Below are 26,380 nucleotides of genomic sequence, written 5' to 3' on the forward strand. Positions count from 1 at the left end.
CTCAAAGATTTCTTTTAACCATAAGAGCTCCTTACTGACCAGAGCTAAACTATAGTATTCAGATTCAGCACTAGACATAGCAACGACTTTTTGCTTCTTACTTTTCCAGATAACTGGGCCATCAGCATATTTAACAATGTATCCGGAGGTTGATCTGCTATTGGTGGTATCTCCACACCAGTCGGCGTCACAGAAACCAATAATTGAAGATGTATCTGTTTTCTGATATCTAATACCAAACTCCATAGAACCACTAATATAACGAAGCATGCGCTTAGCAGCTTTTAAATGGTAGGTGGTAGGAGATTGAAGGAATTGTGATAAGCTTGAAACAGCAAAGCTGATATCGAGCCTGACAGTGTTTGCTAAGAATAACAATTTTCCAACGAGACTGCGAAATTCCGTAGCATCAGCAGGACTGGCGTCAGCAGGCACATCCTCTAAGTGCTGATTGGCTAATAAGGGGGTCCGAACTGGATTTAAGGAATTCAGTTCAATTCCATAAGATGTAAAAATGGACTTACAATAATCTTCAGCAGTGATTCCTTTAGTTCCATCATGGAATTGCTGAATGTTAAGGCCTAGGAACTTGTGGCATTGGCCGAGATCTTTCATCTTGTAGTATGCCAGTAAAGTTGTCTTGAGTTCGAGTATTTCAGCTAAATTGGAACCACTTATAAGCAAGTCGTCAACATATAAAGCAATAATTATGATTCCTGATGAACGATGTCTAATATATAGACCATATTCAGATTCCAAACGCTTAAACTGAAGTTCCTTTAATGTAGCATCAAATTTAAGATTCCACTGGGCCGCAGATTGTTTTAACCCGTAAAGGGCTTTATGCAATCTGAGAACCTTGTGGTCATCGACTTCATATCCTGGTGGTTGACGTAAATATAATTCTTCATGGAGATCTGCATTAAGAAAGGCAGTCTTAACATCCATTTGGTGAATAATAAGGTGTAGTTGAGCCAGAATAGCCAATAAAAGTCGGACGGATTCGTACCTAATAACAGGCGCGAATGTGTCGTGGTAGTCCACAGAAGGTATTTGTGAAAAGCCTCTAGCGACTAGGCGGGCTTTATAACTTCCATCACCTTTTATGGAATAAACCCACCTACAGCTAATGGCTTGACGACCTTCAGGAAGCCCAGACAACGTCCACGTATGATTGGCAATTAAAGACAGATATTCATCATCCATGGCGGATTTCCACTTATCATGATCCTGGGATTTCATTGCTTGTTGAAACGTATTTGGAACCTTAATGGGCAGTTGGACATGGTAAATATAATCCACAGGAAAGGCATCAACATAAACAGCATATTCTGGATCATCACTAGTATCATCGGCAATTGAAGAACTACTGGGTGGTGGATGATCGGAATCATAATACATGATTTGGGGTTGTTCTGTCGTACGACGGAGTTTCTTGGAGTCTGGAGCATAAGAGTCGGAGTCAGTATAACCATAGTCTGAAGTAGCTGTCATTTCAGGCTGATATGGAATTAAAGCAGTGGAATGTAATATAATGTTACTGGACGGATCAGCTTCACGTCTCTTCCGTTTCTGTTGTGAACGCAGAACAGTTAAAAATTCTAAAGGTGATGGAGATACGAGATTTTCTTCAGCATCCGGCGAAACAGCAGGTTTAATGGTATCGGGTACTTCGATAATGGAAGTAGGTTCAGCGACATCTTCTTCGTGGGAAGTCATACTATCATCATCACCATCATAAACATCTCCATCATAAACATCTCCATTATAATCATCTCCATTATAATCATCTCCATTATAATCATTTCCATTATAATCATCTGCGTGGGTGATATTAACTTCATAATCAATAGGGTCGGTATCCCTAACATTTTCTGACTTAGTTGCATCGAGTTCATTCATACTTGCATCAGATCGGTAGTGATCATCATTGGTAACTCTAACAGGAGGTGGCGAGCGGTCGGAAGAATTATAATATCTAAGAGAGGAAATTCCACCACTAATCCCCAATGTGGTATTAGAATGAACATTAATTTCACCTTGGTAGGCTAACTTTTCAAAAGGAAATTCATCTTCTATGAATCTAACTTGACTGGCAGAAAAGATTTTCCGAGTGACCAAATCATATAATCGATAGGCTTTTCTGTTTGGGTCAAATCCCAACATAATAGCCTCCCTTGATGTAGAGTCAAATTTGGACACTCTTAATTTTGGGGGAACCAAAGCATAACACAAACACCCAAAAACTCGTAATTGGTCATAATTGGGAGGATTCCCAGTCCATTTCTCATATGGAACGACCAACTGATGCTTGGGAGCATGACGAGGCATTAAGTTAAGCAAGTACGTAGCAGTGAGTACAGCCTCTGGCCAAAAGTGATCTGGAAGTGATCCATCACGAAGTAAAGATCTAGCAAATTCTTGAATTGTTCTGTGGGAACGTTCAACAACTCCATTCTGATAACTGTGATATGGTACTGTCAATTCGTGACGAATTCCGGTTTCATGAAAGAAATTAGTAAGTTTGACATTATTGAATTCAGAACCATTATCTGTTCTAACTATTTGAACCTTTGCAGAATTCTGACGATCACAGGATCTAATGAAGTTGATAATAAGTTGACCAACTTCAGCAGTAGAAGTCATTGGAAAAGTTGTAATGAATCTTGATTTATCATCAACAATAGTGAGAAAGTATTTGCAACCATTATAGGCTGGTGGAAATGGACCACAGACATCCATATGAAGGATTCCTCCAAGTGTTGTAGCTCTCCGAGTGGAATACTTTGGAAATTTGAAAGTCATCTTTGACTTCATACAACTACGGCAATTCTTCAGGTGACACTGAATTCCGAGTTTTCTAAAATTATCCTGAATACCACGACCTGGGTGACCAAGTCTCTTGTGTAAAATTTCCTGAGGAGTTCTAGCAACATTACCAATAAATGCATTTCCAACCCCCTCATTTTTCATAGTATCAATTTCAATAGTATACAAATTTGCCCGTAAACTACCATGGTGCGATAATTTATTCGCAGCAAGATCAATAGATGCAAAACCTGCATAGACTCCAGTTGAGTCAAAGACGAAGGTAGCACCCCTACGGGCTGCTGCAGGGATGCTAATGAGATTAACCGCCGATTTGGGAATATAGTAGACGTTAGTAAGATCAAAATCTGGAAGACTTACTTTACCAATACCTTCAACTTGCATGGTTGATCCATTAGCACAATCAACATTATGCTTAAAATTAGTGTCAATTTCAGAAAATAATCTAATATCCTTAACAATATGGCTTGAAGCACCAGAATCAAAATGAAAAACAGCATTTCTGGGTTTTTCAGAAACTTGAAAAGCCAGATCACCAACGTAGAAACTACTTCTTGATGTAGACTTGCTCGTGTTTGTACCATTGGTCGATTCATTTCTGGATTGTTCATTTTTGAGTTCTGGACACTTATTCTTCTTATGGCCTTCCTTCTTACAATGATAGCAAATAACCTTTTTACTACGATTAACAACTAAAGCGGTATCCAGGTTAATGGTAAAGTCTAAATTATCAGGAGGATTTGTACCAATACGTAAAGCTAATTTCCGAATAGTAGCAACATCAAAAATAGCATTGATTTTTCTTTCTTTAAGGGAGTGAAAAGCCCTTTCAATTTGTCCCCATTTAGTATCAGGAATAGTTGCAAAGTATATAAGTCCACTAGTTTCTTGGCCATTAAAACGGCAGAAAACATTTTCTCCAAGCATTTCCCAATCGTCAGCAGTGGGAGAACCAAAACCGTACTTTCTAATGAGTCTAGCAGCAGCTGTAAAATCAATGTTACCATACTCCTCACAAATTGAAAGGTAAGCGGTATCACCTGAATAACCTCTGTATTCCTTCCAAATGGTGTCAGATATGGTCAAGGATAGAACATGATTAAGCATTCCTACAACACTACTCTTCAATCTATTAACATCCGTAGGACCAACTTCTTCAGTAAATTGAAAAAAGTCATTTCCATGAATTAAGAAACCTGAGATCCCAAGTTGATTGAAGACGTCAACGAAACTGCTCTTCCAGGTGTAGAAGTTTTCAAGTCCTTTCAACTTGACTTGCACGCTGGCAGAAGCAGGGCTCATAACTTGTCGTTCGGTCCTCAATCTTACAATGAGATCATCAATGTCTTGTACATTTAGAGTTAAAGATTCCATAGTTAATGTTTCTTAAACAAAATACTTATATTATCATAGTTACTATATAAAACCTATATAATTATCTATAGGGATATTAGAGGTCTATTTATACCTCTGAGTTCACACACATGTGTTGTAACAACAACTCTAATAACACATTATTAGAGTACCCCCTTTCTATTGTTACAACCCCCCTTTTATTGTTACAACCATTTGTAGCAAGTTACAACACTCTACCTGTCTTCACAACCATTGTAGCTTACAAACATGTTGCAACAGCTTCTAAAGTTTGTTATCATCAGCTAAAGGCCTCGATACATATCAATTTAAGCTTCATCTTTTCTATAGCCCCCTAATTTTACACTGAAATTTCTACAGAAACTTACATTGAACATGATTATCTATCTTAAGTGACTTCTCGCGCCATTCACAACAGTTTCCGGGCCTTTAATGATTCGGGCAATATTTGCTATAATCAGTTCGTTCCACTGCACAACTCATTTGCCTTAATCTTGTCGTTCGGTCCTCAATCTCACAATGAATAAGATCATCAATGTCTTGTACATTTAGAGTTATAGATTCCATAGTTAATGTTTCTTAAACAAAATACTTATATTATCATAGTTACTATATAAAACATATACAATTATCCATAGGGATAATAGAAGTATACCTCTGAGTTCACACACATGTGTTGTAACAACAACTCTAATTACACATTAGTAGAGTTAACCATTTGTAGCTAGCCTCTTCCTGGCAATTGTAGCTTACAAAAACAAAACCATACCGTCTATCGGTTTTCAATTTCAGAAATTATTATCGATATCTTGTTCATTAAATGTAGTTGAGTCCATGTGGTCTCTAAAACAAACACTTATATTAATTATAGTTACTATATAAAACCTACTATGTTTATATATACTGTATTTATATCTATTTATATCTATTGGAACACGTTTACAATGGTTGTCAAAACAAGAAGGGAGTTGTAACTTGTTGTAATTTGTTACAAATGGTTACCAAACGGGCAATATCATACTTAATTGAGGTCTCATAACCCTTCACTTAGGGTATTCCTACGCTTGTATCGTATGATTGGTGACCAGATAACTGATCCTAAAGATCATGAAGATGACACTAAATGTCAGCTGTTTTATCTGCATCAACAATGTCACACAACCATTTCATATTATGCATGGCCTTCAACAGTATGTAAACTTAAGAAACATAATATCGATGAGTTCTTTCTGAAGGTTCTGAAAACGGAACGAAATAAATTTAATTAATTCGGTTGTTGAAGGCAAATACAAATTCAAAACCCTTGTTGTTGTATATAGTTGATGATTTCTGATTTCTGGGAAGCATGCTTTGAATATTCCAATTAATTGGATAGCTTTACAAGGTCATCCTTTTTGAATGGTGAATTTATTTCTCCCAGTATTATTATAGGTGGTATTTTCTTGGAATAATTGATTAAATACAGAAACTCAGTATTGATTCAAGTCCTGAGATTCTCAAACCATTGGTGTTCCCGATGGTTTCGCGTTTTTGTTGCTCTTCGAAGACTTGCATGAAGGCAAAGGACACCCTTAAATAATATCTTTGATATAGAATCGGATTATTCTTCGCTTTTAAAAACTTCTTAAGAAATTGATTGTTATAAAATTGAGGAAGATTGTCGGACATCCACACATCCACCTAGAATGAACATAAATAAAGTTCAAAATGTATGTACAAAGAAGATTGTTGAGCATCTTTGAATAATCACTATGGAAGAGAAGAGAAGCATTACACATGCATAAGGTTTGTAAATTGTTTAAAGCGAAATCTTCAAAACGACTTGCAAAATATCGACCACTTCTTTGGATCTGCTCTTGAATTCAATTTCAAGACTGTTTATTTTAGAGGTATCTGTACTTTAAGAAGCATATCATTCTTTGACGTAGAATATTTGTTCAATAGGTTAGGATCTGGAAGATACGATGCTATATAATAGATATCGGAATTGACGTACACTAATTATTCAACCAATACTAGTGTTCTCGCAAACGCTAGCTTTATCCATAACCAAAAATAGCGTCGTTTGAGATTTGGATTAATATCAAATACCATAAGATGCAATAGATTTGGGGATATCTAGAGGATATCATATACAAGCTTGGCGTAGGAATGAGAAGTATAATGTATGGTATAGGTTTTATACAGTAAATGTAAGTATGTTTAAGCCTATAATTATGTATTCTACTAAGAAAATATCGATGAGATAGTTCTCAGATTGAAAACCAAACGATCGATATCCATTAAGAATTTGCATGTAATGAACTGTCACTGTATCTCCAGTAATTGGTTTACAATCTCTTCACCAGCTATTGAGGCTATAATTGTTCTATTTTCTAATCTAGTGGAGGGTATTTTGCTAACTGGGGTTTATCTTTTGTGACCCACCATACCCAACATTTCTTTGTATTAATAAGCAATCTAGGCTTATCAATGAAAGTTGAATACTACCATGATCTAGTAATTGATTAAACTAACTAGAAATTTTGTTAAATCTGCCTCACTTTCATCGCTTGCAGTATGAAATTACTTAACGACCATTTCGAGGAGTCTTAGACACTCTACTTCCTGGATTTTTAGTTTGTTGGTTCTCTCTATATAGTTTTATGCTCAGATCTGCTTCATTGGTCTTCTTCATTCAAGGATCTTCAATACCCATCTAAGCTAGATTCGAATTCCCTCTAAATAGTTTATTTATTTGGACTTCTACTCTTTAAGTCAAATGATTTATAGGAAATACATATTACCCCTCCCGGAGAAGAATTGGGTACTCAATGGGCAACTCAATTTGAGGAGAGTTATATTGAAAAAAATAATTGTTAGATTTAAAGACTTATTTATCTTTTTAGCTAGTGTTGCTTTAATTAATCTGTATACTGTTTTTTTGGGGAAATGATGACGAGTTACCAACTATTTTGCTTTTCAGGGGGTTGATATGTATTTCCTATAAGAAATTGTCTAAATAAAGAGTAGAAGTCTATATAAAGAAACTATAAAGAGTACAAATCCAGGTTGGATAGGGAGAGAAACTTTGGAATATGAAATATACCAGAGGAAAGAACTCTTTTAAAAGTTATGACCCTTATTTTTAAGTGGTTGGTAGCACAGAATCATTATTTGTTTAATAGAAAAGGGTTTATATCATCGTTCAACTTACTGATTAGTATACGATATCCAAAAGTAGTTGATTATCGAAATATCTTGACCGAAGGAAATCTCTTTCTCTGGGCTTCAGATGATGTAAACGCTCTGATATAAACTTGAGCCACATCTCTAACGTCTATTAAGTGACCCTTGAACTGCGGAATATCCTGATTTGGCTCTAAATCCAAAGTGTTTGAAGTAGTTTGGTCGATTCATTACGTAGTCTATTACCAATGCTTTCACCCCCTACAGAACTAGGATTCGTAACTTCTGCAACAGTAGGGGTTGCAACAATTGAGCTAGTAAAAACGAATCTTTCAATTTGTGGGGCAAATTCTTTGATAGATCTAATGACCAATTCTGTACCCTTAGCTGAACTGAAATGTCTTTTTGCATATCTTAAACCAATAATAACTGGTGATGCGGTATGTAAGAAGATAGTAACTTCGAGTTGTATCATCAAACCATTTTTTGAGCATTATCGATGGCACTTACTTTTCGAAATGATTCAGTAACTTCATAATGAAGTTATTATTAGCAAATATCTTTACGAGACTTTCTCTTATTTTTATAGATCAGACACATCTAATAACTCTATAAACATCTTGAAAAGTTGCAAAATGATTTGTTAAGCAATGAAATTGGTAGCGCCTGTGACAAATGAGGTAATAGTCATCGTATTAGTGTTTTAATTTGGTGACTGTATTTTTTCTATAAATAAAATTAATTTAAGATAATTTGAATCTCAATCAATGGAGTATTTAACATTGTTCAGAAATGTAAATATTATCCGAAGTATTCAGCCACAGATCAAATGTAACTCGATGCCTTTTTGCAGCTTACTCAGCTCGGAAATAGTATTCCTCCAACAACTACTGCTCTTCTGTCCGAATCATAACTTACTATTTAATTATGGATCTAACACATGTTGTTTAGTCAATGAATCCTACTTTAACTCCAATTATAAATTTTAAATTACTAAATCTAAAAGTTAATGTTTCCGTCCGCTAAAGTATATAGGTTATACCTGTATGGTTCTTTGTTTATACTCTAGAGGTCAATCCAACAATTTGTGCCCGATCTGTTCTACTTTCCCTTCTTTGTCAAACTTCGATGAAATTCACCTTCTTAATAACTCTCATTTCGAATATTGCTAGTTAGGGAGTTTGATGGTTTTGACATTGCCGCTCTCCTCAATTCAATAGTTCGATCTGTCATTTATGGCAGAGTACCAGCACAATGCACTATTGACATTACATTTTTTCCAAAGAGCAGTTTTGCTGATTCAGGATCTCTCATCTCAATTGCTGGATTAAATTCGAAGATGAAGTAAAAGTATAATCCAAGATTAAAAGTAAAAATTGTTTTCTCATCTATCCTAACGCGAGCCATTCTATCTCCTTTTTTTGTTAGCTGAAAATAGAAGACAAAACTGATCAAAAAATCAAAAAATAAGCTGACCCCTATTATTTAAGCAACAGCCAGGAAAGTATATAAATATGCCAGAATAGGAGCTAGCTTCAAAAGCGCAAATATTTTAGAAATTAGCGTCTGTCACGGACCTTGCAGCTTGAAGCCTCAACACAAGCCTCTAGAGACCGCAATCGCGCACGTTGCCTCTATTAATAGGATCACAACAGTAAGGCATACGATAAACCTAATGTGAAGATACTACTATATGTTCTTGTATATTCAAATTGGTTCTTCACGGCGTATTTACAATTATTAATGTAGAAGATAACTATTTCCTAGCTAAATCGTAAGAAAAGATTGCCTACAATTTCCTATCACTTAAATTTTGTTCTAGTGCACTATAATTAGTGGGAGGATTAACTGGTGTATTGCAAAGATTTAGATGAGATACCTCCCTATTAGAGTTCTACTAGAAGATCATCATTTTCAGGTTGTGGACTTAATTAAGAACAGGCACCTGTACAAAGCAAATTCCTAAATTCCAAAATTTCAAAATCTCATGTTGTAATATCAAGTTTGTTAGGCTCCAAAAATACCTGAGGCGTCAGAGCACATTGCAGGATTGTGTTATTGGGGTTATTATAGACTTCTTGGGCTATGTTGTCAATCATTTTAGTTTAGCTTCATATTCTTTCTAGTTTCTCTGCATTATAAATAAGCTACAGCGTTTCTCTGTCAAAAGTTTTGCATTTTGTTTCATTAAACATTATCAATAGTGAAGAAATGGTTAAGTTTTAATCCTCATATTAGTTTTTCTCAATCTCTGGTATGCAGTATCCACCTATGACTCCTTATTAGATGATTTACTCAAGAAGAGATACCCATCGTCTCTGGATAGTGGGTTAATTACACTTGATTTATCGTCCTTATACAAAAGGGATACTTCAAGTTATTTCAAAAGCTTGAACTTTTATCTGGTGGACAATTTCAGCAAGGTTTCGGCTATCAAAGAAAACTTTGATTCAGCTTTGACTAATGAAAAGCTCGGGGATGCTTTATACCTATACAATTACGTTGCTTGTAATGGAAAGGATGAACTTTTAGCTCTCGATTCAACTTCTGAATTCAGTAAGGAAGTTTGCAAGTTTTTGAAGGTCTCGAATCTTAATAAGTCAATTTTAAAATTTAGTTCCACAAACGTGATGTTAGAACAATATTACAGCGACTTAAGTTGTTGATGTCTCATACACATTAACTTTTAGCGTTATTTTTACTCGGTTATATTATCTAGTGTTATTTTTTATCTATTATATTATTTAGTGTTCTATGTATCTTTTCGCGGGGAGCGCAATTTAATTATTTAATTGTATGCTGTAGTTTTTCACGCAGTTTTTCGAATTTACTTAATTTCTACTGATCCATTAGAATTGTTGCTTACTCCAAGAAGGCAATAAAATAGAACCTTTGCATTTACAATGTAGTGAACTTGTGAAAAATATTCGTCTGCCTCTATTTTACAATCTTAACAAAGAATATAATTAGATTTGTGTCAGCAGCTTTTTCAATGATGTACAGTATAGCACGACTTTGACTCGCCATCACAATATTAGAATTGGACTTAACGATCGTGGTAAGACCAATAGGGATCTTATACTTTCTTTGAATTTTAAAAAATGATCAAATTCGTTACTGAAAGTATGGACTATGATTTATTTGTTGCTGGGAGTTTACAAACATCGTTGTTGCAAGGAAAAGATGGAATATTATATCAGCCAAATTTTTGAACTGCCTAATTAAAGCTATGCTGACTATGTTCTTTGATGGCTCCTTCTTTGTACATTTCTCCTAATTCTCCAAACACCTCCCACCTTATTCTTTGCTTCAAAACTTACATAAGGTATTGATATAACTGATTCATCTGAGCTAGCTATTCCAGATCTCCTTTTCTTGGAAAGTCTGGCAAGCTGTTTAGTCTTCTTTGAGATTATGTATGGGTTCAAAATTTCCGGGCTAGCAATTTCACCTTCTCCTTTTACCAACAACATCTTAAACCCTTGTCCAAGATGTTCCTTAATATCCATCGATAATTTTTCTGGTAAATAGACACTGAAGTAGTTTTGAAAACGATTAATACTATGAATCATTGTGAGTCCCATAAACACAAATTTATCCCACGCATCATATGCTACCATCTTATTATAATTGGCGTTGGATAAGTACAATGGTAAATTATCATGAGCACTTGACTTATATAATAGGTGGGAATGAGAATAAAAGTATTCGTGATCTACTAAATAAATTCCCACAATGGAAGACTCTAACATTAAGGGTACATCTTCATAATTAGAATCCAGAATTACATCCAAACCTAGCACTGTGATTGCATTAACACCAATGAATTCATCAGGTGAATTGATAGTTTGGTAAGAAATTCTAAGGGGTGATTCTTTCAAAATATGATAAGCAAATTCAAATTCCAAATTTTTTCTCTGGTGAAAATAAATTAATTTGTTTAAGATTCTCAATTGCACTGGTGAATACCTCGAAGTTTGGTAGACACCTTCTAAAAACATGGGCTTTTTAAACTTCAAACCAGCTGCTAATTCTATATTGTCCCTTGAATTTGGATCCAAACTGCTAGAAAGAATAAGTAAATAATCAGGCTCTATTAATGTTGATAATTCTATCAAAATCTCTCTTCCGTATCCTTTAATCCATCCAGGTGTATTAATAATAAGATGGTCTCCCATTTGCTTGTTATTTTTTTCATAATAATTAAATAGACTCCTAATTATAGAAATGTATTGGCCTGGGTTATGTACAGGCGAAGTGTAACCAAAATAATGCTCTTTACAAGAATCACTTACAGTGCTTGATGCAAACTTTGTTCCGAAATTAGTATTTTCTATTCTTGTTAATGATAGTGAATATGGCTTAGAGTATTCTGGCTGGCCAGGATCAAGATCAAGGTATGATATTGATGAAGAATCGCTTTCTGTTAATATGGAATTAATCAACGTTTTGTTCATTGTTGATTTACCACTATTTTTATTCCCAATAGCCATTATGATTTTAGGTGAATATTGATCATTTATATCACATATGATTTCTTTGATTTTATCAGTCCAGGATTTATCTATATTTAATCCTATCATTCTATTGTCATACAACACTAGTTCAAAGGAATAGTCTAAAAACTTTACTTCATATTCATTAAGATTTTCATCTCCACATTCTTGATTAAAAATAAGTCTCTTAAAAGGAGAATAGTATTTTCCAATATTCTCTAAACCAGTACGTAAGTTCCATATCTTTACCACTGATTTATAATCACTTGAAAAAAGGTGTTCATTTTCTTCTGTTATCTGATCCTCAACTTTAGCTCTGTTCAATACCTGAGTGCTTGCTATTACCGGCAAAGAAGAAGAAGATGGCGCTATAATCTCATGCAGACTCCTTTGAGCATAAAGGTAGTGGATATTATTCAATAGTATAGCTCCGCGTTGAATGTTGAGCTTAAATTGGCCATTAATCATAATATATTCATTAACTTTCAAGCCTACTATAACATACTGGTCTCCAAAAACAATATTATCTTTAGTAGGAGTAAATCTTGAAGATGAAATAGGAGGCGCTTGATTTAATGACAGTATTTGTGAAGCCTTCTGGTTTGTAATAGTTTGTTCACTTGGGGTTTCTAACAAGCTGATGGGCTCTTCCTCATCTGATGAGTTCTGCAGATAACCTATAACACCATTTTCCTCTGGATTATTTAATTCATTCAATAATGATGAAATAGAATCACTGTCACGTAAGGCGGCATAGGCACTCATTTAGCTCATTGGTTGACTTGGTGTGTCAAGCTTGCAAAATTTAGATGCCCTCTTTGCAAGATAAACCATCTAGATATTTTACTTGTTTGGTAAGCGCACGACTGGTGTTTGTATGTTTTATAGGTTATGGTCTTATGATTTATACTAATTAGTTATACTTTAAAGCAATTAATAAGGGATATAGGAGAGCTACACTTCTCTACTGCTTTGATAGTGCCGAATTTTTGATCATTATTAAGAACCGCTCTGATCATGACATTACGTACTATACAATAGAATAAAATATTAAAAGAAGGATAAGTCACCTTTTACTCTCTCTCATAGCATCTGCACCTAAGTTTGCGAGCCTGTCTGCATTCTCATTCCCAACATCTCCTTGATGACCTCTCACATGAGTAAACTCTACTTTCGCACCGTTTGCTTCACATAGCGACTTAATACTTTGATAATCTTTTCTAGCAACTTCAATAATATCTCTGTTTGCAACGGACTTTTTCGTGGAAGTTTTCCAATCATTTTGTTCCCACACATCAGACCAAGTGTCAATACAACTTTTAGCATATGAAGAATCAGTAATAATTTCGTAGTTCGATTTGTTCCCTTTTTCTAAATCAGTACGAATATCTTTTAAAGCATGAGACATTGCAAATAATTCAGCTCTTTGATTAGTAGGTCTATTAACCTTTACATCATCAACCTTGTTTAATGCCACAGCAGCATTTTTAGGGTCATTAGGACCATAGTAGACTCCGTATCCTGAGTCAGGCATTGGTGAAAGTCCATTACCCCTGGAAGCACCGTCAATCCAGACTTTCGTTTTTGATTCGCTTGAACTTGGATTTGAAATATTAAAAGTCTGCATGCTATCGTGGTAATCCAAGTGGACAGCATGATCATGATAAGATCTGGAATTGTGAGCTGGTTTAGAGACGTGACTACCACCGCGACCCCCTGGGTATGAGCTACCACCTGAATAAAATGAATTAGATGATGATCTGGATGATGATCTGGATGATGATCCGGATGATGATCCGGATGATGAACTATACCCAGAGCCTGAATATGTGGACCTACCGCTGGAATGACCTCCCAGGTTAACAAATTGATTTGCCTCTGCAGCTGTACTAAATTTCTTGAACAGGGCTCCAGAATACCCATTGACTTGTTCTTTACAAGAATTCCAATCACTATATATCCCACGGGCTCTTCCTTTAGCAACAGCGTAATACACCATCTTTGAAATTAACATTAACAAGCACTCTATTCTGATATTGGTTGATTATAGATCACACAAAATGAAAAATCCGTATTTAAATTTTTTTCTTCCAGCCACTTCTACTTTGTGCACAACCTTTGTTTTAGAATTTTTATGTACTTACACTTCTGATAATTAACAATTTTACTAAATGTCATAATTCAATAAAGTAGTCAGGAAAGTTGACTTTATTAGTTAAACTTCACTGCTACCCTTCTACAATTATCCTGTGAGTCTGTCTAGTTACATGAAATAAATAATAAATGACTTCTTTAATATATTTTCAATTTAATAAACACTCACTATTTAATAAGGTCCTTAATAATAAATTGACAGTTCTTCATAGTCCCCTGTGGCCGCATTCCATGCATACGTATCTGCCATTTCATTCCCCTCATTACCCGAATGGCCTGGAACATGCCTGATTTCTAGATCACCCCAGCCTCTACTAATATAACTGCTCATTAGATCACAATAGATATCAAAACATTCTTCGATTAAATCTTTATTTGCTACTGTATAACCCCTAGAATTTATCCATCCATTATCTTCCCACTTGTCTGCCCACACTTCCATACAATTTTTAACATACATAGAATCGGTGAAAATAATGAATTTCACAGTTGAACCACGATATGTATAACGACTAATATCACGCAAAGCATGACGCAATGCAAATAATTCAGCACGCTGGTTTGTTGGTCTTGCATTGTCTACTTTACTTAACGGGACTGATGCGTTATCATCATCTCCTTCACTATAGAAAATACCGTATCCTCCAGCTGCATTAGGAGTCCCATTTCCTCTACATGCACCATCGATGTACACATGACATATGCTTTCAATTGGTTTGTCCGAATCACGAGGGTCGTTGAAAAAGTGATTATTTAATTGTAAATATCTTTTAGCCGAATCATAATCACTAAATCTTTTGAAACTATGATGTGAATACCCATCAACTTGACGGCGGCAAGCATAAATATCATTATAAATGCCATTTTCTCTACCTCTCTTAATACAACATAAAATGACATATTCGAAACTGGAACAGTGTTGTAATTCTTCTTTATCTAGTTTAATATGTTCTTCCTGATTTACAGTATATAACTTGAAAAAATGTCATGTTTCAGAGCAAAACTAGTTTGTTTCAGATCAATCACGTGAATAAGCTGCAAATTTTCTGTTTTTTATGGCCACCCTTGCAGTTTTTTGCAGTTACAAAAAGTTTTCAAAACGTGATGGAATTATAACTATGTCTAAATTACTCTGTCCTCTATGCTATGAGAATAATGGTAAATTATGGAGTTCTTTCTTATTGGCAAAACATTTTCAACTAAAATTGGTTGAAATCCTTCAATTTTCCTACTTCGATAGAAAAATTCATAGCTCAACCATACATCTATGTTCAATCAATTCTTGAAAGAGATACAGTTCAAAATATCCATCCATAATTGTAAATTATTGCACAATAAATTACGACTTTCAGAAATTACGTCTAAGGTGAAAAAAAAACATCTAGTGACATACAACATTTTGGATTGCTACTAGCCGTAAGTCAGCTTTGGCCGTCCCACAGTCCACATCTAATTTAGTATCTACTACTACAGAAGAAATATATATAAAAAAAACCGATTATTCTAAAATTGTTATTAGATGTGGTCCTGACCGATTAGTAATCGTTCAGTTTTTCAATTTCCAAAATGCAGGGCTTGAGCTTCTGTATCGACACTTACAATAAGTTCATCTTCAGAACATATAATTCCAAACATTTACATCCAAGAGAGTATGTGGATGTAAAGGACCAGTGTTACTTTACTTGAAAACAAAGATTTTATATCTATCAAACTAAGGCACACGATGAAACGGTTTTTGAGGGAAGGTAAACCATGGAGCTTATAGTTCAATGAAGTGCAAAACGGGACCAACTTGGGTCAGTTGTCTGCGGAGTAATTTGATGACAAATGCGAGCCGCAAATTTCCTAAAATAGTCGCACCTAATAGAGAAGAAATTCTCCTTTAGGAGTAAAGGCATATTCGCCGACACTACTGAAGATAGCAGCATCATGTTCAATAATGTTTACTATAAATAAGAAGACCCTTCATCGAATTGTGGTTCTGGTCAGATTATTATAATATTAAAAATGTCCGCTACTATAAATTTTGATAATGCTATACCTGGGAAAGTTACGATTTATGATTTTCCTCCTGGTCCATATCCATGCAGAGTACAAATTGCTTTACATGAAAAGAAATTACATGATTTAGTTGACTTTGAATTCGTTAACCTTTATAAGGGCGAACACAAAACTGACGAATTCTTGAGGACGAAGAATTACTCTGGTACTTTACCAGTTATGGAATTTGCAGATGGGTCGCTACTTTCCGAATGTACAGCTATTACTGAATACATCGATAATCTTGATGGGAACCCTATTTTAACAGGTACTACGCCATTTGAAAAGGGACAAATCCATATGATGACAAGAAGAGTCGAATTTGAATTTCTTGAAGCTATCAGTCTTTACTTTCATAATGCTACCCCGGGATTAGGACCTACTGTTGAAAAGTATCAGAATCTTGAATGGGGGTTACGCCAGAGAGACAGAGGTATTAGAGGTATGCATTTCTTGAATTCACTTTTACAGAAGCAACCGTATATTGCAGGTGATAAGTTTTCAATGGCTGATATTGCATGTATTGGAGGATTTGTCTTTCTAAGTGTGGTAAAATTGGAACCTCCAAAGGAATGCAAGGCACTTTTAGAATGGTTTGATAGAGTCAATGAACGTCCTAGTGTTCAAGAATTTTTTAAGATGGCAAATTCTTTTGAATTACCTGCTTAAACATATTTATTTTCTATATATATTTTAGTGCAGTATAATAAACATACATAAACTGGCAAACTAATGTAACGAAGTAGATATCGGTGAGCCTATAGACATTCAATGTACTAATACCAGCCACACATGCTGCATACAGATCAAGTAAGTTTGGGTGCAAATGTATAGCCCATTAAATTAATAGGGATTTCTCAAAAAAATATCTTTGTCCGAACTTACTGCTAATCAGAAGGGTTACGTAGTCAGAAGATTTACGTGGTCCAAGAAATCAAGCTTTAAGACATTTTCAAATACAAGTTTTCAGAGTTGAGCATGAGGTAAATTTCTGAAATTTGGGGGTCCACACCTATCGGGAAAAACTTTGAAACATTATATAGCACAAACACGGTTGTTTCACTTAAAACTTTTATTATTTACTTGCTTTTAATACAACAAAGCAAAATAAGATGTTAATCAGACTACCAGTTTATCCGATGCATCTCAAAATACTCATATGGCTATATATAAGTGCAGCAGATGTTTTCAGCTAATGGCAAACATTTTTATTTTTATTTTTGTCTAAAGTTGTCTATACGATAGGCCAATTATTAAATAGAATATTTCAAATGACACAACAGTTTTCTTGAAGTGTCTGATAATTACTGATCGTAGAAAAAGGAATTTAGAATAATGACACTAACCGTTTACTGTATGCCAACAAATTTAAAAGCAAATGCAGAATACCCCGTCAGCCAATCCAAACACAATTCCCATGGGGGATCCGGGGAGAAAGAGCCAAATTGGTTGGGGATTTAATTGGACTGGAGAGCCATGGGTTGTTGGAAATCCACTGACGTCAAAATTTTATTGTTAGCCTCATGCTGAAAGAAAAATTTATCCGAAAATCTACTCTAAGTGCATAAGTCATCATACTTTAGATTTTTCTTATGAATGAATTATTTTTTATGCTTTTTTTCTGCATGAATGATCCGGAAAAATTATATGCGAAGCAGTATGAAGTAAATTTAACGAAGTCAGTAATTAGGAGCGAAGAAAGAATGACTTAGGAAAAGAGGCAACTTATTATTTTGTTAAATAATTAAATCATTTCAACTTAAACGTATGTTGACTAGTATAGAAAAGATAATGAATGATTTAGCTGGAAAAAATATAACCTAAAATAGAACCATCAAATTAAACTTAGTTTGTATGACGTCTTCGGTTTGAACACATACGATAAAACTGTCACTTCATCGGTCTTCCAGCATAATTTATTGCAATTAGTACACGCATTCTTTATTGCAGTTAGTACACAAAGTGTAATATCTAAGGCACTGACAATAACAAAGTAACAATCATAGAAATTTAAGATATAAAATCAATATTACACAAAAATACCATACAGATCTCCATGGGATGGTATCATGCTCCCGCAAAACCTCCACGCCAAAGTTTAACGATTCTCAGTGGAGAATTTGAGATTTGCTGCCAGGTGCATAATTTCAAGGCGCTCATTATATGAAGTGGGCCTTGCGTACTTATAATGAGAAAAATAATTACTGCAGGATAACGGGAAAGAGGGAAGATGAAAGCACAATAGCAAGTACAATTGTTTAAAACTAAGCTTTAAGATCTTAAATAAGACTAAATATTAGATATATGTCAATTTAAGAAAGATATTATTATCTTGTTAACTAACGAGTGAAGACCGAAGGATAACAAACGATGACAAACATGATACGATATGATATGATATAATAGTAAGAAAAGAAGTAGAATAAAGACTAATAACAATGATGTAAAGGTAGACCGGAATTATGTACGTCAGCTCCAGACAAGACAAATTAAGATAGTAACAGATTTACTGACCCACAATTCAAACAAATGAACCGGGGTAACATCAGCTTATGTTATTATACCACTCCAAATAAAACAATACAAGGCTGTAATGTTTACAGGGTATCATTTCTTTTACTGAAAAATTTCTTGACCTCTGCGACATCACCAGAAAAAGAGCTAAAAGAGCAGTTTTTTTTAGCATGTCTCATGATGCGCTGCAATTGCCCATTATTATCAAAAATATTTTTTAGACATAATTGAGTAATGCGGTCTGGGGGTTTGTTTTGGTACTGGAGGGATTTGTATGCTCCGACGACCTCTTTTTTTGGGAAAGATTTTCCAAGTATTGGAAAATGAATGCCAAAACCCATAATCGAATTTTTAAAATTTTCAATTGGTGTATAAATACTACAATAATTCCTTTTTATTTTTAACTATACTCTAATTGTTTAAAGTTATTTTTCATTATTCATTATTATTATTTAATAGAGCTCATCATCTCATCATTCTCATTGTGCTCACTTTTAACTTTCTCCACTGTAACTAGTCTTTACTACTACTACTAATATTACTACTAGAATTTCTACTACTTCGTATATTCTAGACTTTTGTTGAATCTTATACAACAATTTGCATCATCATTCCATCATCTACTTTAAGTGTATAACTCGTGTCTATAAATTTCTTCATATATCCGGTTATTCCTTTATTTATTAGATTTTGTCATTTTTCACAAAAGTCTTTCATTGATATAAACACTATTATAATTACTATTATAATACTACTAATAAAATTCAAATAAAATGAATTCCGATTTACAAAAAGCCGTTGACCAAGTTGTCAAAGATTTCGCTGTTGATAAGGAACTCCTTATTAAAGCTACTGATGAATTCGTTTACTCTATGACTCAAGGTTTAAAAACTGAAGTCCCAGCTAAGGAATATTTACCTATGATCCCAACTTATGTTACTGGTATTCCAAACGGTAAAGAAAAAGGTTTATTCTTAGCTGCTGATTTAGGTGGTACTAATTTCAGAGTTTGTTCTGTTCACTTAAAGGGAGACCACACTTTTGATCTTAAACAATCTAAATCTGAAGTTCCAAAAGATTACATGCAAGGAGTAGAAGCCACTGCCGATACTTTATTTGGTTTCTTAGCTGCAAAGGTAAAAGAATTCTTGGATGAACATCACAAGGATTCTGTTGATGCTGCTGATGAAAAATTAAAATTAGGTTTCACTTTTTCTTTCCCAGTTAACCAAACTGATTTAAATAAAGGTACTTTAATCAGATGGACTAAAGGTTTTGATTTACCAGACTGTGTTGACAAGGATGTTGTTGACTTATTACAAAAACACTTGGATCTTTTAGAAACCAACGTTCACTGTGCCGCTTTAGCCAATGATACCGTTGGTACTTTATTATCTAGAGCTTACTCCAATGATCCAGAGAAATCTAATGCTCATACTGTCATTGGTGCTATTTTCGGTACTGGTACCAACGGTGCCTATTACGAAACCTTGGAAAACATTCCAAAATTAAAGGGTAAGGCCGAAGGCATTAAAGGTATGGTCATTAACACTGAATGGGGTTCATTTGACAATACCTTAAAGATTTCTCCAAACACTAAATACGATAAAGTCGTTGATAAAGAAACTGCCAATGTCGGTTACCACTTATTTGAAAAGAGAATTTCTGGTATGTTTTTGGGTGAATTATTAAGAGTCATTCTTATGGATTTATTTGAAAGATCTTTAGTCTTTGAACAATTATACAAACAAAGAGGTGGATCTTTACCACATAGATTAACCGAACCATGGTTGATTTCTGGTGAAGTCTTATCATACTTGGAAATTGATGACTCTACTGACTTAAAGATGTCTCAATTAGTTTTGGAAAATCACTTAAGATTACCAACTACTAAAGAAGAAAGATTAGCCATTCAAGCAATTACCAGAGCCGTCTCCAACAGAGCTGCCTACCTTTCTGCTATTCCATTAGCTGCTATTGTAAAGAAGGTCAAGGATCAATACAAGGACTGTACCAAGGACTTTGAAGTTGGTTGTGATGGATCAGTTGTTGAATTCTATCCAGGATTCCAAGCAAAGATCTTGGAAGCTGTTGCTTTAATCGACCCATTAGAAGGTTCCGACAAGAAAATTCACATTAGAATTGCCAAGGACGGTAGTGGTGTAGGTGCCGCCTTATGTGCATCTGTTGCCAAATAAGTTCACATTTATTAAAATATTTATAAAAAGAAAAAATTCCATTCAATGCATTTTACGATTAATGAACCTTTTTTTCATAACCTCTCCTCCTCCTCCTCATCAATTTAGTTTGATTTCCATTCCTATTCTTCTTATTATGTATGTTAAAAAGACCCTTTTTTTGCATTCTAACTTGCGGATTTTTCGCAGCTATTCGTGTATTCTAAAATAAATTATTGTTTGTTATAGATTAGATACTTGATGTTATTTGTAGTGTAAGTCTTAACTGATGATATATGTAGAGTATGTAGACTTGACCATGTTGATGATTGTCCTGATACGCCGAGTACAATCAGTAAAGTATGTGACAGATACGAGTATGACAGAAAGCATAAAGAGAGATGGATCTTACTCGTAAGATAGAGTTCTACACAGTATTCCCTAAAGATCAGAATATGTCAGACGGTCTTTAACATATAATCATATTCAATTCAAGAAACTATAACCAACATAGTATAATCAACTTAAAATTGACTGTAACATAAAACAGTAGGAGGAACGTTCAGGCCACCTTTTGACAAGTGTCACAGGATTTGAAGTGAAGGTTCAACAAATTGTCCAATTTAGGCACAAAGTACTTCAAGTTAATCAAATCATAAATTGATTTCTTATACCGAGCTCCATTGTACTTATGAATCAAGTCGAAGACTTGTTGATAGTCCTCAATAGTTCTTAACACAGTCAATGGAAAACGTCCATCATTGCCCTTCTTATATAATATACCGTCATGAAGAAAGAATTCATAGGTATAATTAATGAAGTTGCTCTCTTTACCCTTATACTTAGGGGGAATTTCAGCTGAGTTGAAGTAGTCAATGATTTGCTCATAAGTGACATCTTTGTATTTAATTAAATGATCACCCAAGATCTTGGCATACTCACGATTCAAATGTTCATTTCTCTTCTGTAAAACAATATCGCTCACTTGGTTTTGGTTCTGGTTCTGGTTTTGATATTGGCTTTGGGTTGATTGCTGCGCGTATTCATTAACTGACTCCCCATAAATTGATTCCCCATAAGGAGGTAACGAAGTTTTTTCATCAATGGATACCATAATTGCAATAAAGATATTTACTACCTAACTATATTACGTACTGATCCTGAAAACACAGAATCATGCTGCTTATATATAATAAATCAGCATAGCCGTTTCATAACCCCCTCTCTTTTGCCATAGCCTCACGCACACGAACGCTACCATACACTTATACAGCCCATGCACCACCTCGTCAAACCTTAAAAACGATAATGCAGAACCATGGCAATTCGCTAAGGCTTGACAGATAACATAACCAATATCATAACTATATTATTAAGTTACAAATATATATTCTTTCGGTACTAATTGCCCACGGCCACTAATTTAATGATGCCAATAGTAGAAAAATGACGACATAGCCTGCGACATTACCAGATCAGGTGCGACATCATTAACCAGTTTTCAAAACCCTCTAGCATAAGGCAGGAGGAACAGGTAAGAACCCTTAAACTCAAAACTGATAGTTCAAAATGAAGTTTCAAACTGTTTTTAACTCAATTGCGTTATGTGCAAGTCTATCGTGGGCAATTTTGCCAAATGTGCCACCCCCACCAGCGGAAGGCTATGATGAGACCGACCATCATCATGATTTACCAGGTCCATTATCATTACCAAATTTATTGGAACTCGAAGATTTCTCAGTTTTGCAGAAAAGTTGGACTTCGTTGGGAAATTTAAGACTTGATACAGGACGATTAATTGTGGATGCGACTCCCGATGGGTTCGGGAGTGTATGGTCAGTGGAATCATTGAAGGGTTCTGCCAATGAATGGACGGTCGAATTAGTGTTCAGATCCAGTGGAGTTCATCAGGATGTCGAATACGGAGATACTAATGGGATATCATTATTTTTGATTGACCCTCAAAATTCGATTCCCATAGATAGTACTAATACTCAAAACTATGGTGGACCATTACAATTCGATGGGTTCCAATTCTTAATAAATAACAAGGAAAGTAAAGGGTTGAAGATATTCAATAATGATGGATCCAAAGCTATTCAGAATGATATTGCATCTTCAATTGGTCATTGTTCATTCAACTTTTTGGATTCTCAAGTTCCCTTCACCTTAAGAATCTCTTACTCTGCTCAGAAGAAATGGTTTAAAGTTCAAATCGATAATAACTTATGTTTTAAAACAGATCAAATTCAAATTCCTGATAGTATTAATGATTTTAAAATGGGTATTTCTGCCAGTTCTCAATCGAATGAGATATATGAAATCTTGAAATTTAATGTGTATGATCACTTAACTACTGATGCTATAGATGATCATGGCTTAATATCTGATGGTCATGTCGTTGCTTATGAAACTGTTACTAAGCATGAAGCTGCAGATTCACCAGCAGCTACTGGTGCTGATTACGTCAGACCAGATGTGATCCGTGAATCATTATTGGAGAAGAGTAGACAGCTTCGTGAACAACTCATTCAGGAAGAATTAGAACTTGTAACTGAAGCTAGAAAGGGCAATAACGACCATTATGAGACCATCCTCAAAGATATCCTCGCCCATTTAGAAAACATTCAGATCAGAATCGAAAGTTTAGATAAAAGTGAAGATTATGATTTCAAAGCTTTGGTATCCAAACTTCAGGACATTTCATCAATTCAACATCAACAACAAGAACAAATTGGACGATTAGAATCAGATATATCAACTTTCAAGAACATGATAACTCAAAATTTTGGTGAGATGATAGGTGTAGTAACTAAACTAAATGAAAAGGTCATTGGTGAAGTCAGAGAACAACATTCAGGAACAGAAGAAGTGTCTAAGAAAGTAGATTTATTAATGAGAAACCATAAAGAAATTGCTTATCAATATCAAAAGCAGACATCTGAATCATCAGCTCATACAACTGATGTTTCAAGATATCTTGACTTCACAGTCAAATGGATCTTAATCCCCGTAGTCATTATAGTCATTGTACTTGTTGTAGTCGTTAACAGACTCAGAAAGGAAGTCAAGCATTCTAAGATGCTTTGATCATCCCAATTACCTTATAAGATTTGCATATAGAATTAAATACTATAAACCTAACTATTCTTTACTATTCTTTACTATACTATATCAATCAACATTGATAACTTCTGGCTTGAAGGGAGACTTGGATCTGACCTTGGGAAGACTCAGATCAGAACTCTCACTGTCATATTCTTCTCGACTAGAGGAAGTATTGGCTGTAGATACTGTAGACGAAGTTACAGTAAATGTCTTCTTTTCTCCTAATATGGTGTGTAACTTTCGTTTGACAGGTGAAACGGATCTCTTGAGAGTAGTCTTCGATGGGACTTCTGGAGGAGTAGGAGTGGTTGGTACTTCTTCGGGAGATTTAGATGACTTATGGGAAGCATTAGACGATGATCTATTGGGCAAAGACTTGTTACGATGATCAGAAGAATTTCTAATGGCAGAGAAGATCTTTTGACGATAATCATACAAGTCATTGATCAACTCAAATAGATGTCTATCAGTATTAACTCTTCCCCACCGTTCATCATCAAGCTTAGGTCTATGTAACAAGTCACTGAAATCCTTTAAGAGCTTAGTTTTGAAGTTATTAGCCAATTCAACATGTTTCTTACCAATAATATTAATAAGATGATGAATATGTAACAAGATGGTATCCAAAGTAGCCAAATTACAAGTGTTAACATCTCTAAGAACATTGATAAGACCATTAATTCTATTATCCAATGCTTCTTGACCGGAATTTTGAGCATATATAGCTTTGATTAAAGCAAAGTTTTCTTCAGGTATGACGGATTCCGGTAATTCTAATAAATACAACTTCAAAACATTGGTTACTGCAATAGGTTCTGCTTCTGACAATACAGCCTTAATATTTTCCAATCCCGATACTTTATTCAATTTAAATCTTAAAGCATGCACAACTTTTAAACTGACTGGTCCAGTCCATAATTCTATAATTCTTTCATCATCAGCAAGAGATTTATAGGTCTTATCCAAATAAGACATTATGGCTTGAATTATGAATGGTAAAACCCGATTATCTATATCGGATCGAGTAAGTAATTTAATACCAAATGTTTCATCAGGTCGAGTAAAATAATTTTCAAATGTCATAACTTGAGGTCTGAAAGATCCTGTAGAATTGGATTGAATTAAAAAGTCCAAATCTTGTTGTGGTTTAATGGTTTCTTCAAGAATTTCTAAATCTTTAAAGGATCGTTCCATTTCATCGATTTTTCCTGAAATGCAATTCAAGAATTCATGGGTAAGATACTTAATTACACTAGATCTATTAAATTCACTTCTTTGAATATCTCCTAAGTTTTCTACAATGATTTCTTCATATTCACATCTTACTGTATCGAATTTCTCTACAGCATCCCTATAGTTATTTTCCAATCTTTCTACATCAATGGATAATTTAGGGTATTGAGTAATGTTATTTTCATCGACAGCTCCTACAACTCCCATTTGTTCAAGAATAGATGTTGCATTGGCTATAGGAGTAGCAGTTTCATTACCATTAGTTGGAGCTTTCAATTTAGTGATTTCAAATACAATAGGCTTCCATTGATAATAATATTGAGATGAATTAACAAAATTGTTATTCCCAATTCCAGCAGCCTTTATAAATTCATAATCTAACAAATCTTGACCAAATCTTTCAGCTTTAGAAATATTCTTATCAATGTTAGGTAAATTATCTAATACCCATTGAGTTATAGAAATCCCTGAAGATACATTATTATAAGTAATATAAAAATTATTCTTATGAGATGTTAATTCAATAGATGTTAACATCTTACTAAGTAATACTTTCAATTCTCCAAGTTCATATTCATCACCAGCAATATAATATACCTTATCTCTTTCATCATCTCTCAAATTAAGATATTCATTCATTTCAAACGCCAATTCATCTTCAGAGAACTTTTCTCTAAACGCTTCTAAACTACGAGCTCGAGTAAAATATCTACTGCGAATCTGTAACGCATGTTTTTTCAATCTCTTATACTCATCTAATTTATCAAAGATTTTCTTTTTTGCTGTACCAATTTTATCGCGATGTTCTTCAGTGGATTTGGTTAAAGGTTCCAATACACTATTATGTATTCTTGAAGCTATAGACATATGATATGAACCTTGTTCTTTAAAATTCTCATTAAAGATTTGAAATGCAGTTTTAGTAGTAGAAATATATTCATCATTATAGAGACGATTGTCTCGTTTCTTAATAGTCTCATCACTGGCTTTCAATTGACTCCCATATGAATATTCCAGATCAATTCGACTTTGAACTAATTGTATAAATGATTCATTCTCTTTGATCCCATCTTGGAGTTGGTCAAAGAGCTTTCTGAATCCCAGCTCATAATCGCTGGTCCAAAAGCTGTCATAAAATGAAGACCCCAGCATTGTGAATGTGCTAAGTAATCTTCAGTATAACAAATATTACGTATTGTAGTAATTGTAAGTCTTCTTTCACTTTAAAAGACACCGCGTATTAAAGAGTCGAGTCCGATCTGCTCGGTTACATTCCCGGGTGTAACC

At 34.5% G+C, this 26,380-nt stretch overlaps 8 protein-coding genes across 8 annotated transcripts; 4 read left to right on the top strand and 4 right to left on the bottom strand. All coding sequences in view use genetic code 12, as the record gives it.

Moving 5' to 3' along the window:
* Nucleotides 1–7,206: 7,206 nt before the first annotated feature.
* RJT21DRAFT_119079 (uncharacterized protein) lies at nucleotides 7,207–7,881 on the bottom strand. The gene has a single exon (XM_064881263.1). The coding sequence runs from the start codon at nucleotides 7,844–7,846 to the stop codon at nucleotides 7,565–7,567; it is 282 nt and encodes a 93-aa protein (XP_064739710.1). The 5' UTR covers nucleotides 7,847–7,881; the 3' UTR covers nucleotides 7,207–7,564.
* A 1,754-nt stretch (nucleotides 7,882–9,635) lies between these two features.
* RJT21DRAFT_82008 (uncharacterized protein) lies at nucleotides 9,636–10,037 on the top strand (the record flags this gene model as incomplete). The annotated part of the gene is made up of 1 exon (XM_064885312.1): nucleotides 9,636–10,037. A coding segment is annotated over one exon (402 nt), but the record flags the coding sequence as incomplete, so codon positions are not given.
* A 570-nt stretch (nucleotides 10,038–10,607) lies between these two features.
* RJT21DRAFT_82830 (polynucleotide 5'-hydroxyl-kinase) lies at nucleotides 10,608–12,632 on the bottom strand (the record flags this gene model as incomplete). The annotated part of the gene is made up of 1 exon (XM_064885340.1): nucleotides 10,608–12,632. One exon carries the CDS (start codon nucleotides 12,630–12,632, stop codon nucleotides 10,608–10,610), a length of 2,025 nt encoding a protein of 674 aa, XP_064739712.1.
* A 3,396-nt stretch (nucleotides 12,633–16,028) lies between these two features.
* Nucleotides 16,029–16,730, top strand: RJT21DRAFT_83052 (glutathione S-transferase domain-containing protein; the record flags this gene model as incomplete). The annotated part of the gene is made up of 1 exon (XM_064885347.1): nucleotides 16,029–16,730. One exon carries the CDS (start codon nucleotides 16,029–16,031, stop codon nucleotides 16,728–16,730), a length of 702 nt encoding a protein of 233 aa, XP_064739713.1.
* A 2,402-nt stretch (nucleotides 16,731–19,132) lies between these two features.
* GLK1 (glucokinase) lies at nucleotides 19,133–21,044 on the top strand. The gene is made up of 2 exons (XM_064883831.1): nucleotides 19,133–20,090; nucleotides 20,112–21,044. Exons 1-2 carry the CDS (start codon nucleotides 19,349–19,351, stop codon nucleotides 20,771–20,773), a joined length of 1,404 nt encoding a protein of 467 aa, XP_064739714.1. The 5' UTR covers nucleotides 19,133–19,348; the 3' UTR covers nucleotides 20,774–21,044.
* RJT21DRAFT_119084 (uncharacterized protein) lies at nucleotides 21,009–22,122 on the bottom strand. Its single transcript, XM_064881264.1, has one exon. The coding sequence runs from the start codon at nucleotides 21,864–21,866 to the stop codon at nucleotides 21,315–21,317; it is 552 nt and encodes a 183-aa protein (XP_064739715.1). The 5' UTR covers nucleotides 21,867–22,122; the 3' UTR covers nucleotides 21,009–21,314.
* On the top strand, nucleotides 22,123–23,895 carry EMP46 (Emp46p). The gene has a single exon (XM_064881265.1). The coding sequence runs from the start codon at nucleotides 22,322–22,324 to the stop codon at nucleotides 23,840–23,842; it is 1,521 nt and encodes a 506-aa protein (XP_064739716.1). The 5' UTR covers nucleotides 22,123–22,321; the 3' UTR covers nucleotides 23,843–23,895.
* RJT21DRAFT_134678 (uncharacterized protein) lies at nucleotides 23,896–26,373 on the bottom strand. Its single transcript, XM_064883237.1, has one exon. It carries the CDS (start codon nucleotides 26,243–26,245, stop codon nucleotides 23,927–23,929), a length of 2,319 nt encoding a protein of 772 aa, XP_064739717.1. The 5' UTR covers nucleotides 26,246–26,373; the 3' UTR covers nucleotides 23,896–23,926.
* Between the last annotated feature and the right edge of the window lie 7 nt (nucleotides 26,374–26,380).

Source organism: Scheffersomyces amazonensis, assembly GCF_036850825.1.
Source record: "Scheffersomyces amazonensis strain UFMG-HMD-26.3 chromosome Unknown RJT21scaffold_2, whole genome shotgun sequence".
Classification (NCBI taxonomy): Eukaryota; Fungi; Ascomycota; class Pichiomycetes; order Serinales; family Debaryomycetaceae; genus Scheffersomyces; species Scheffersomyces amazonensis.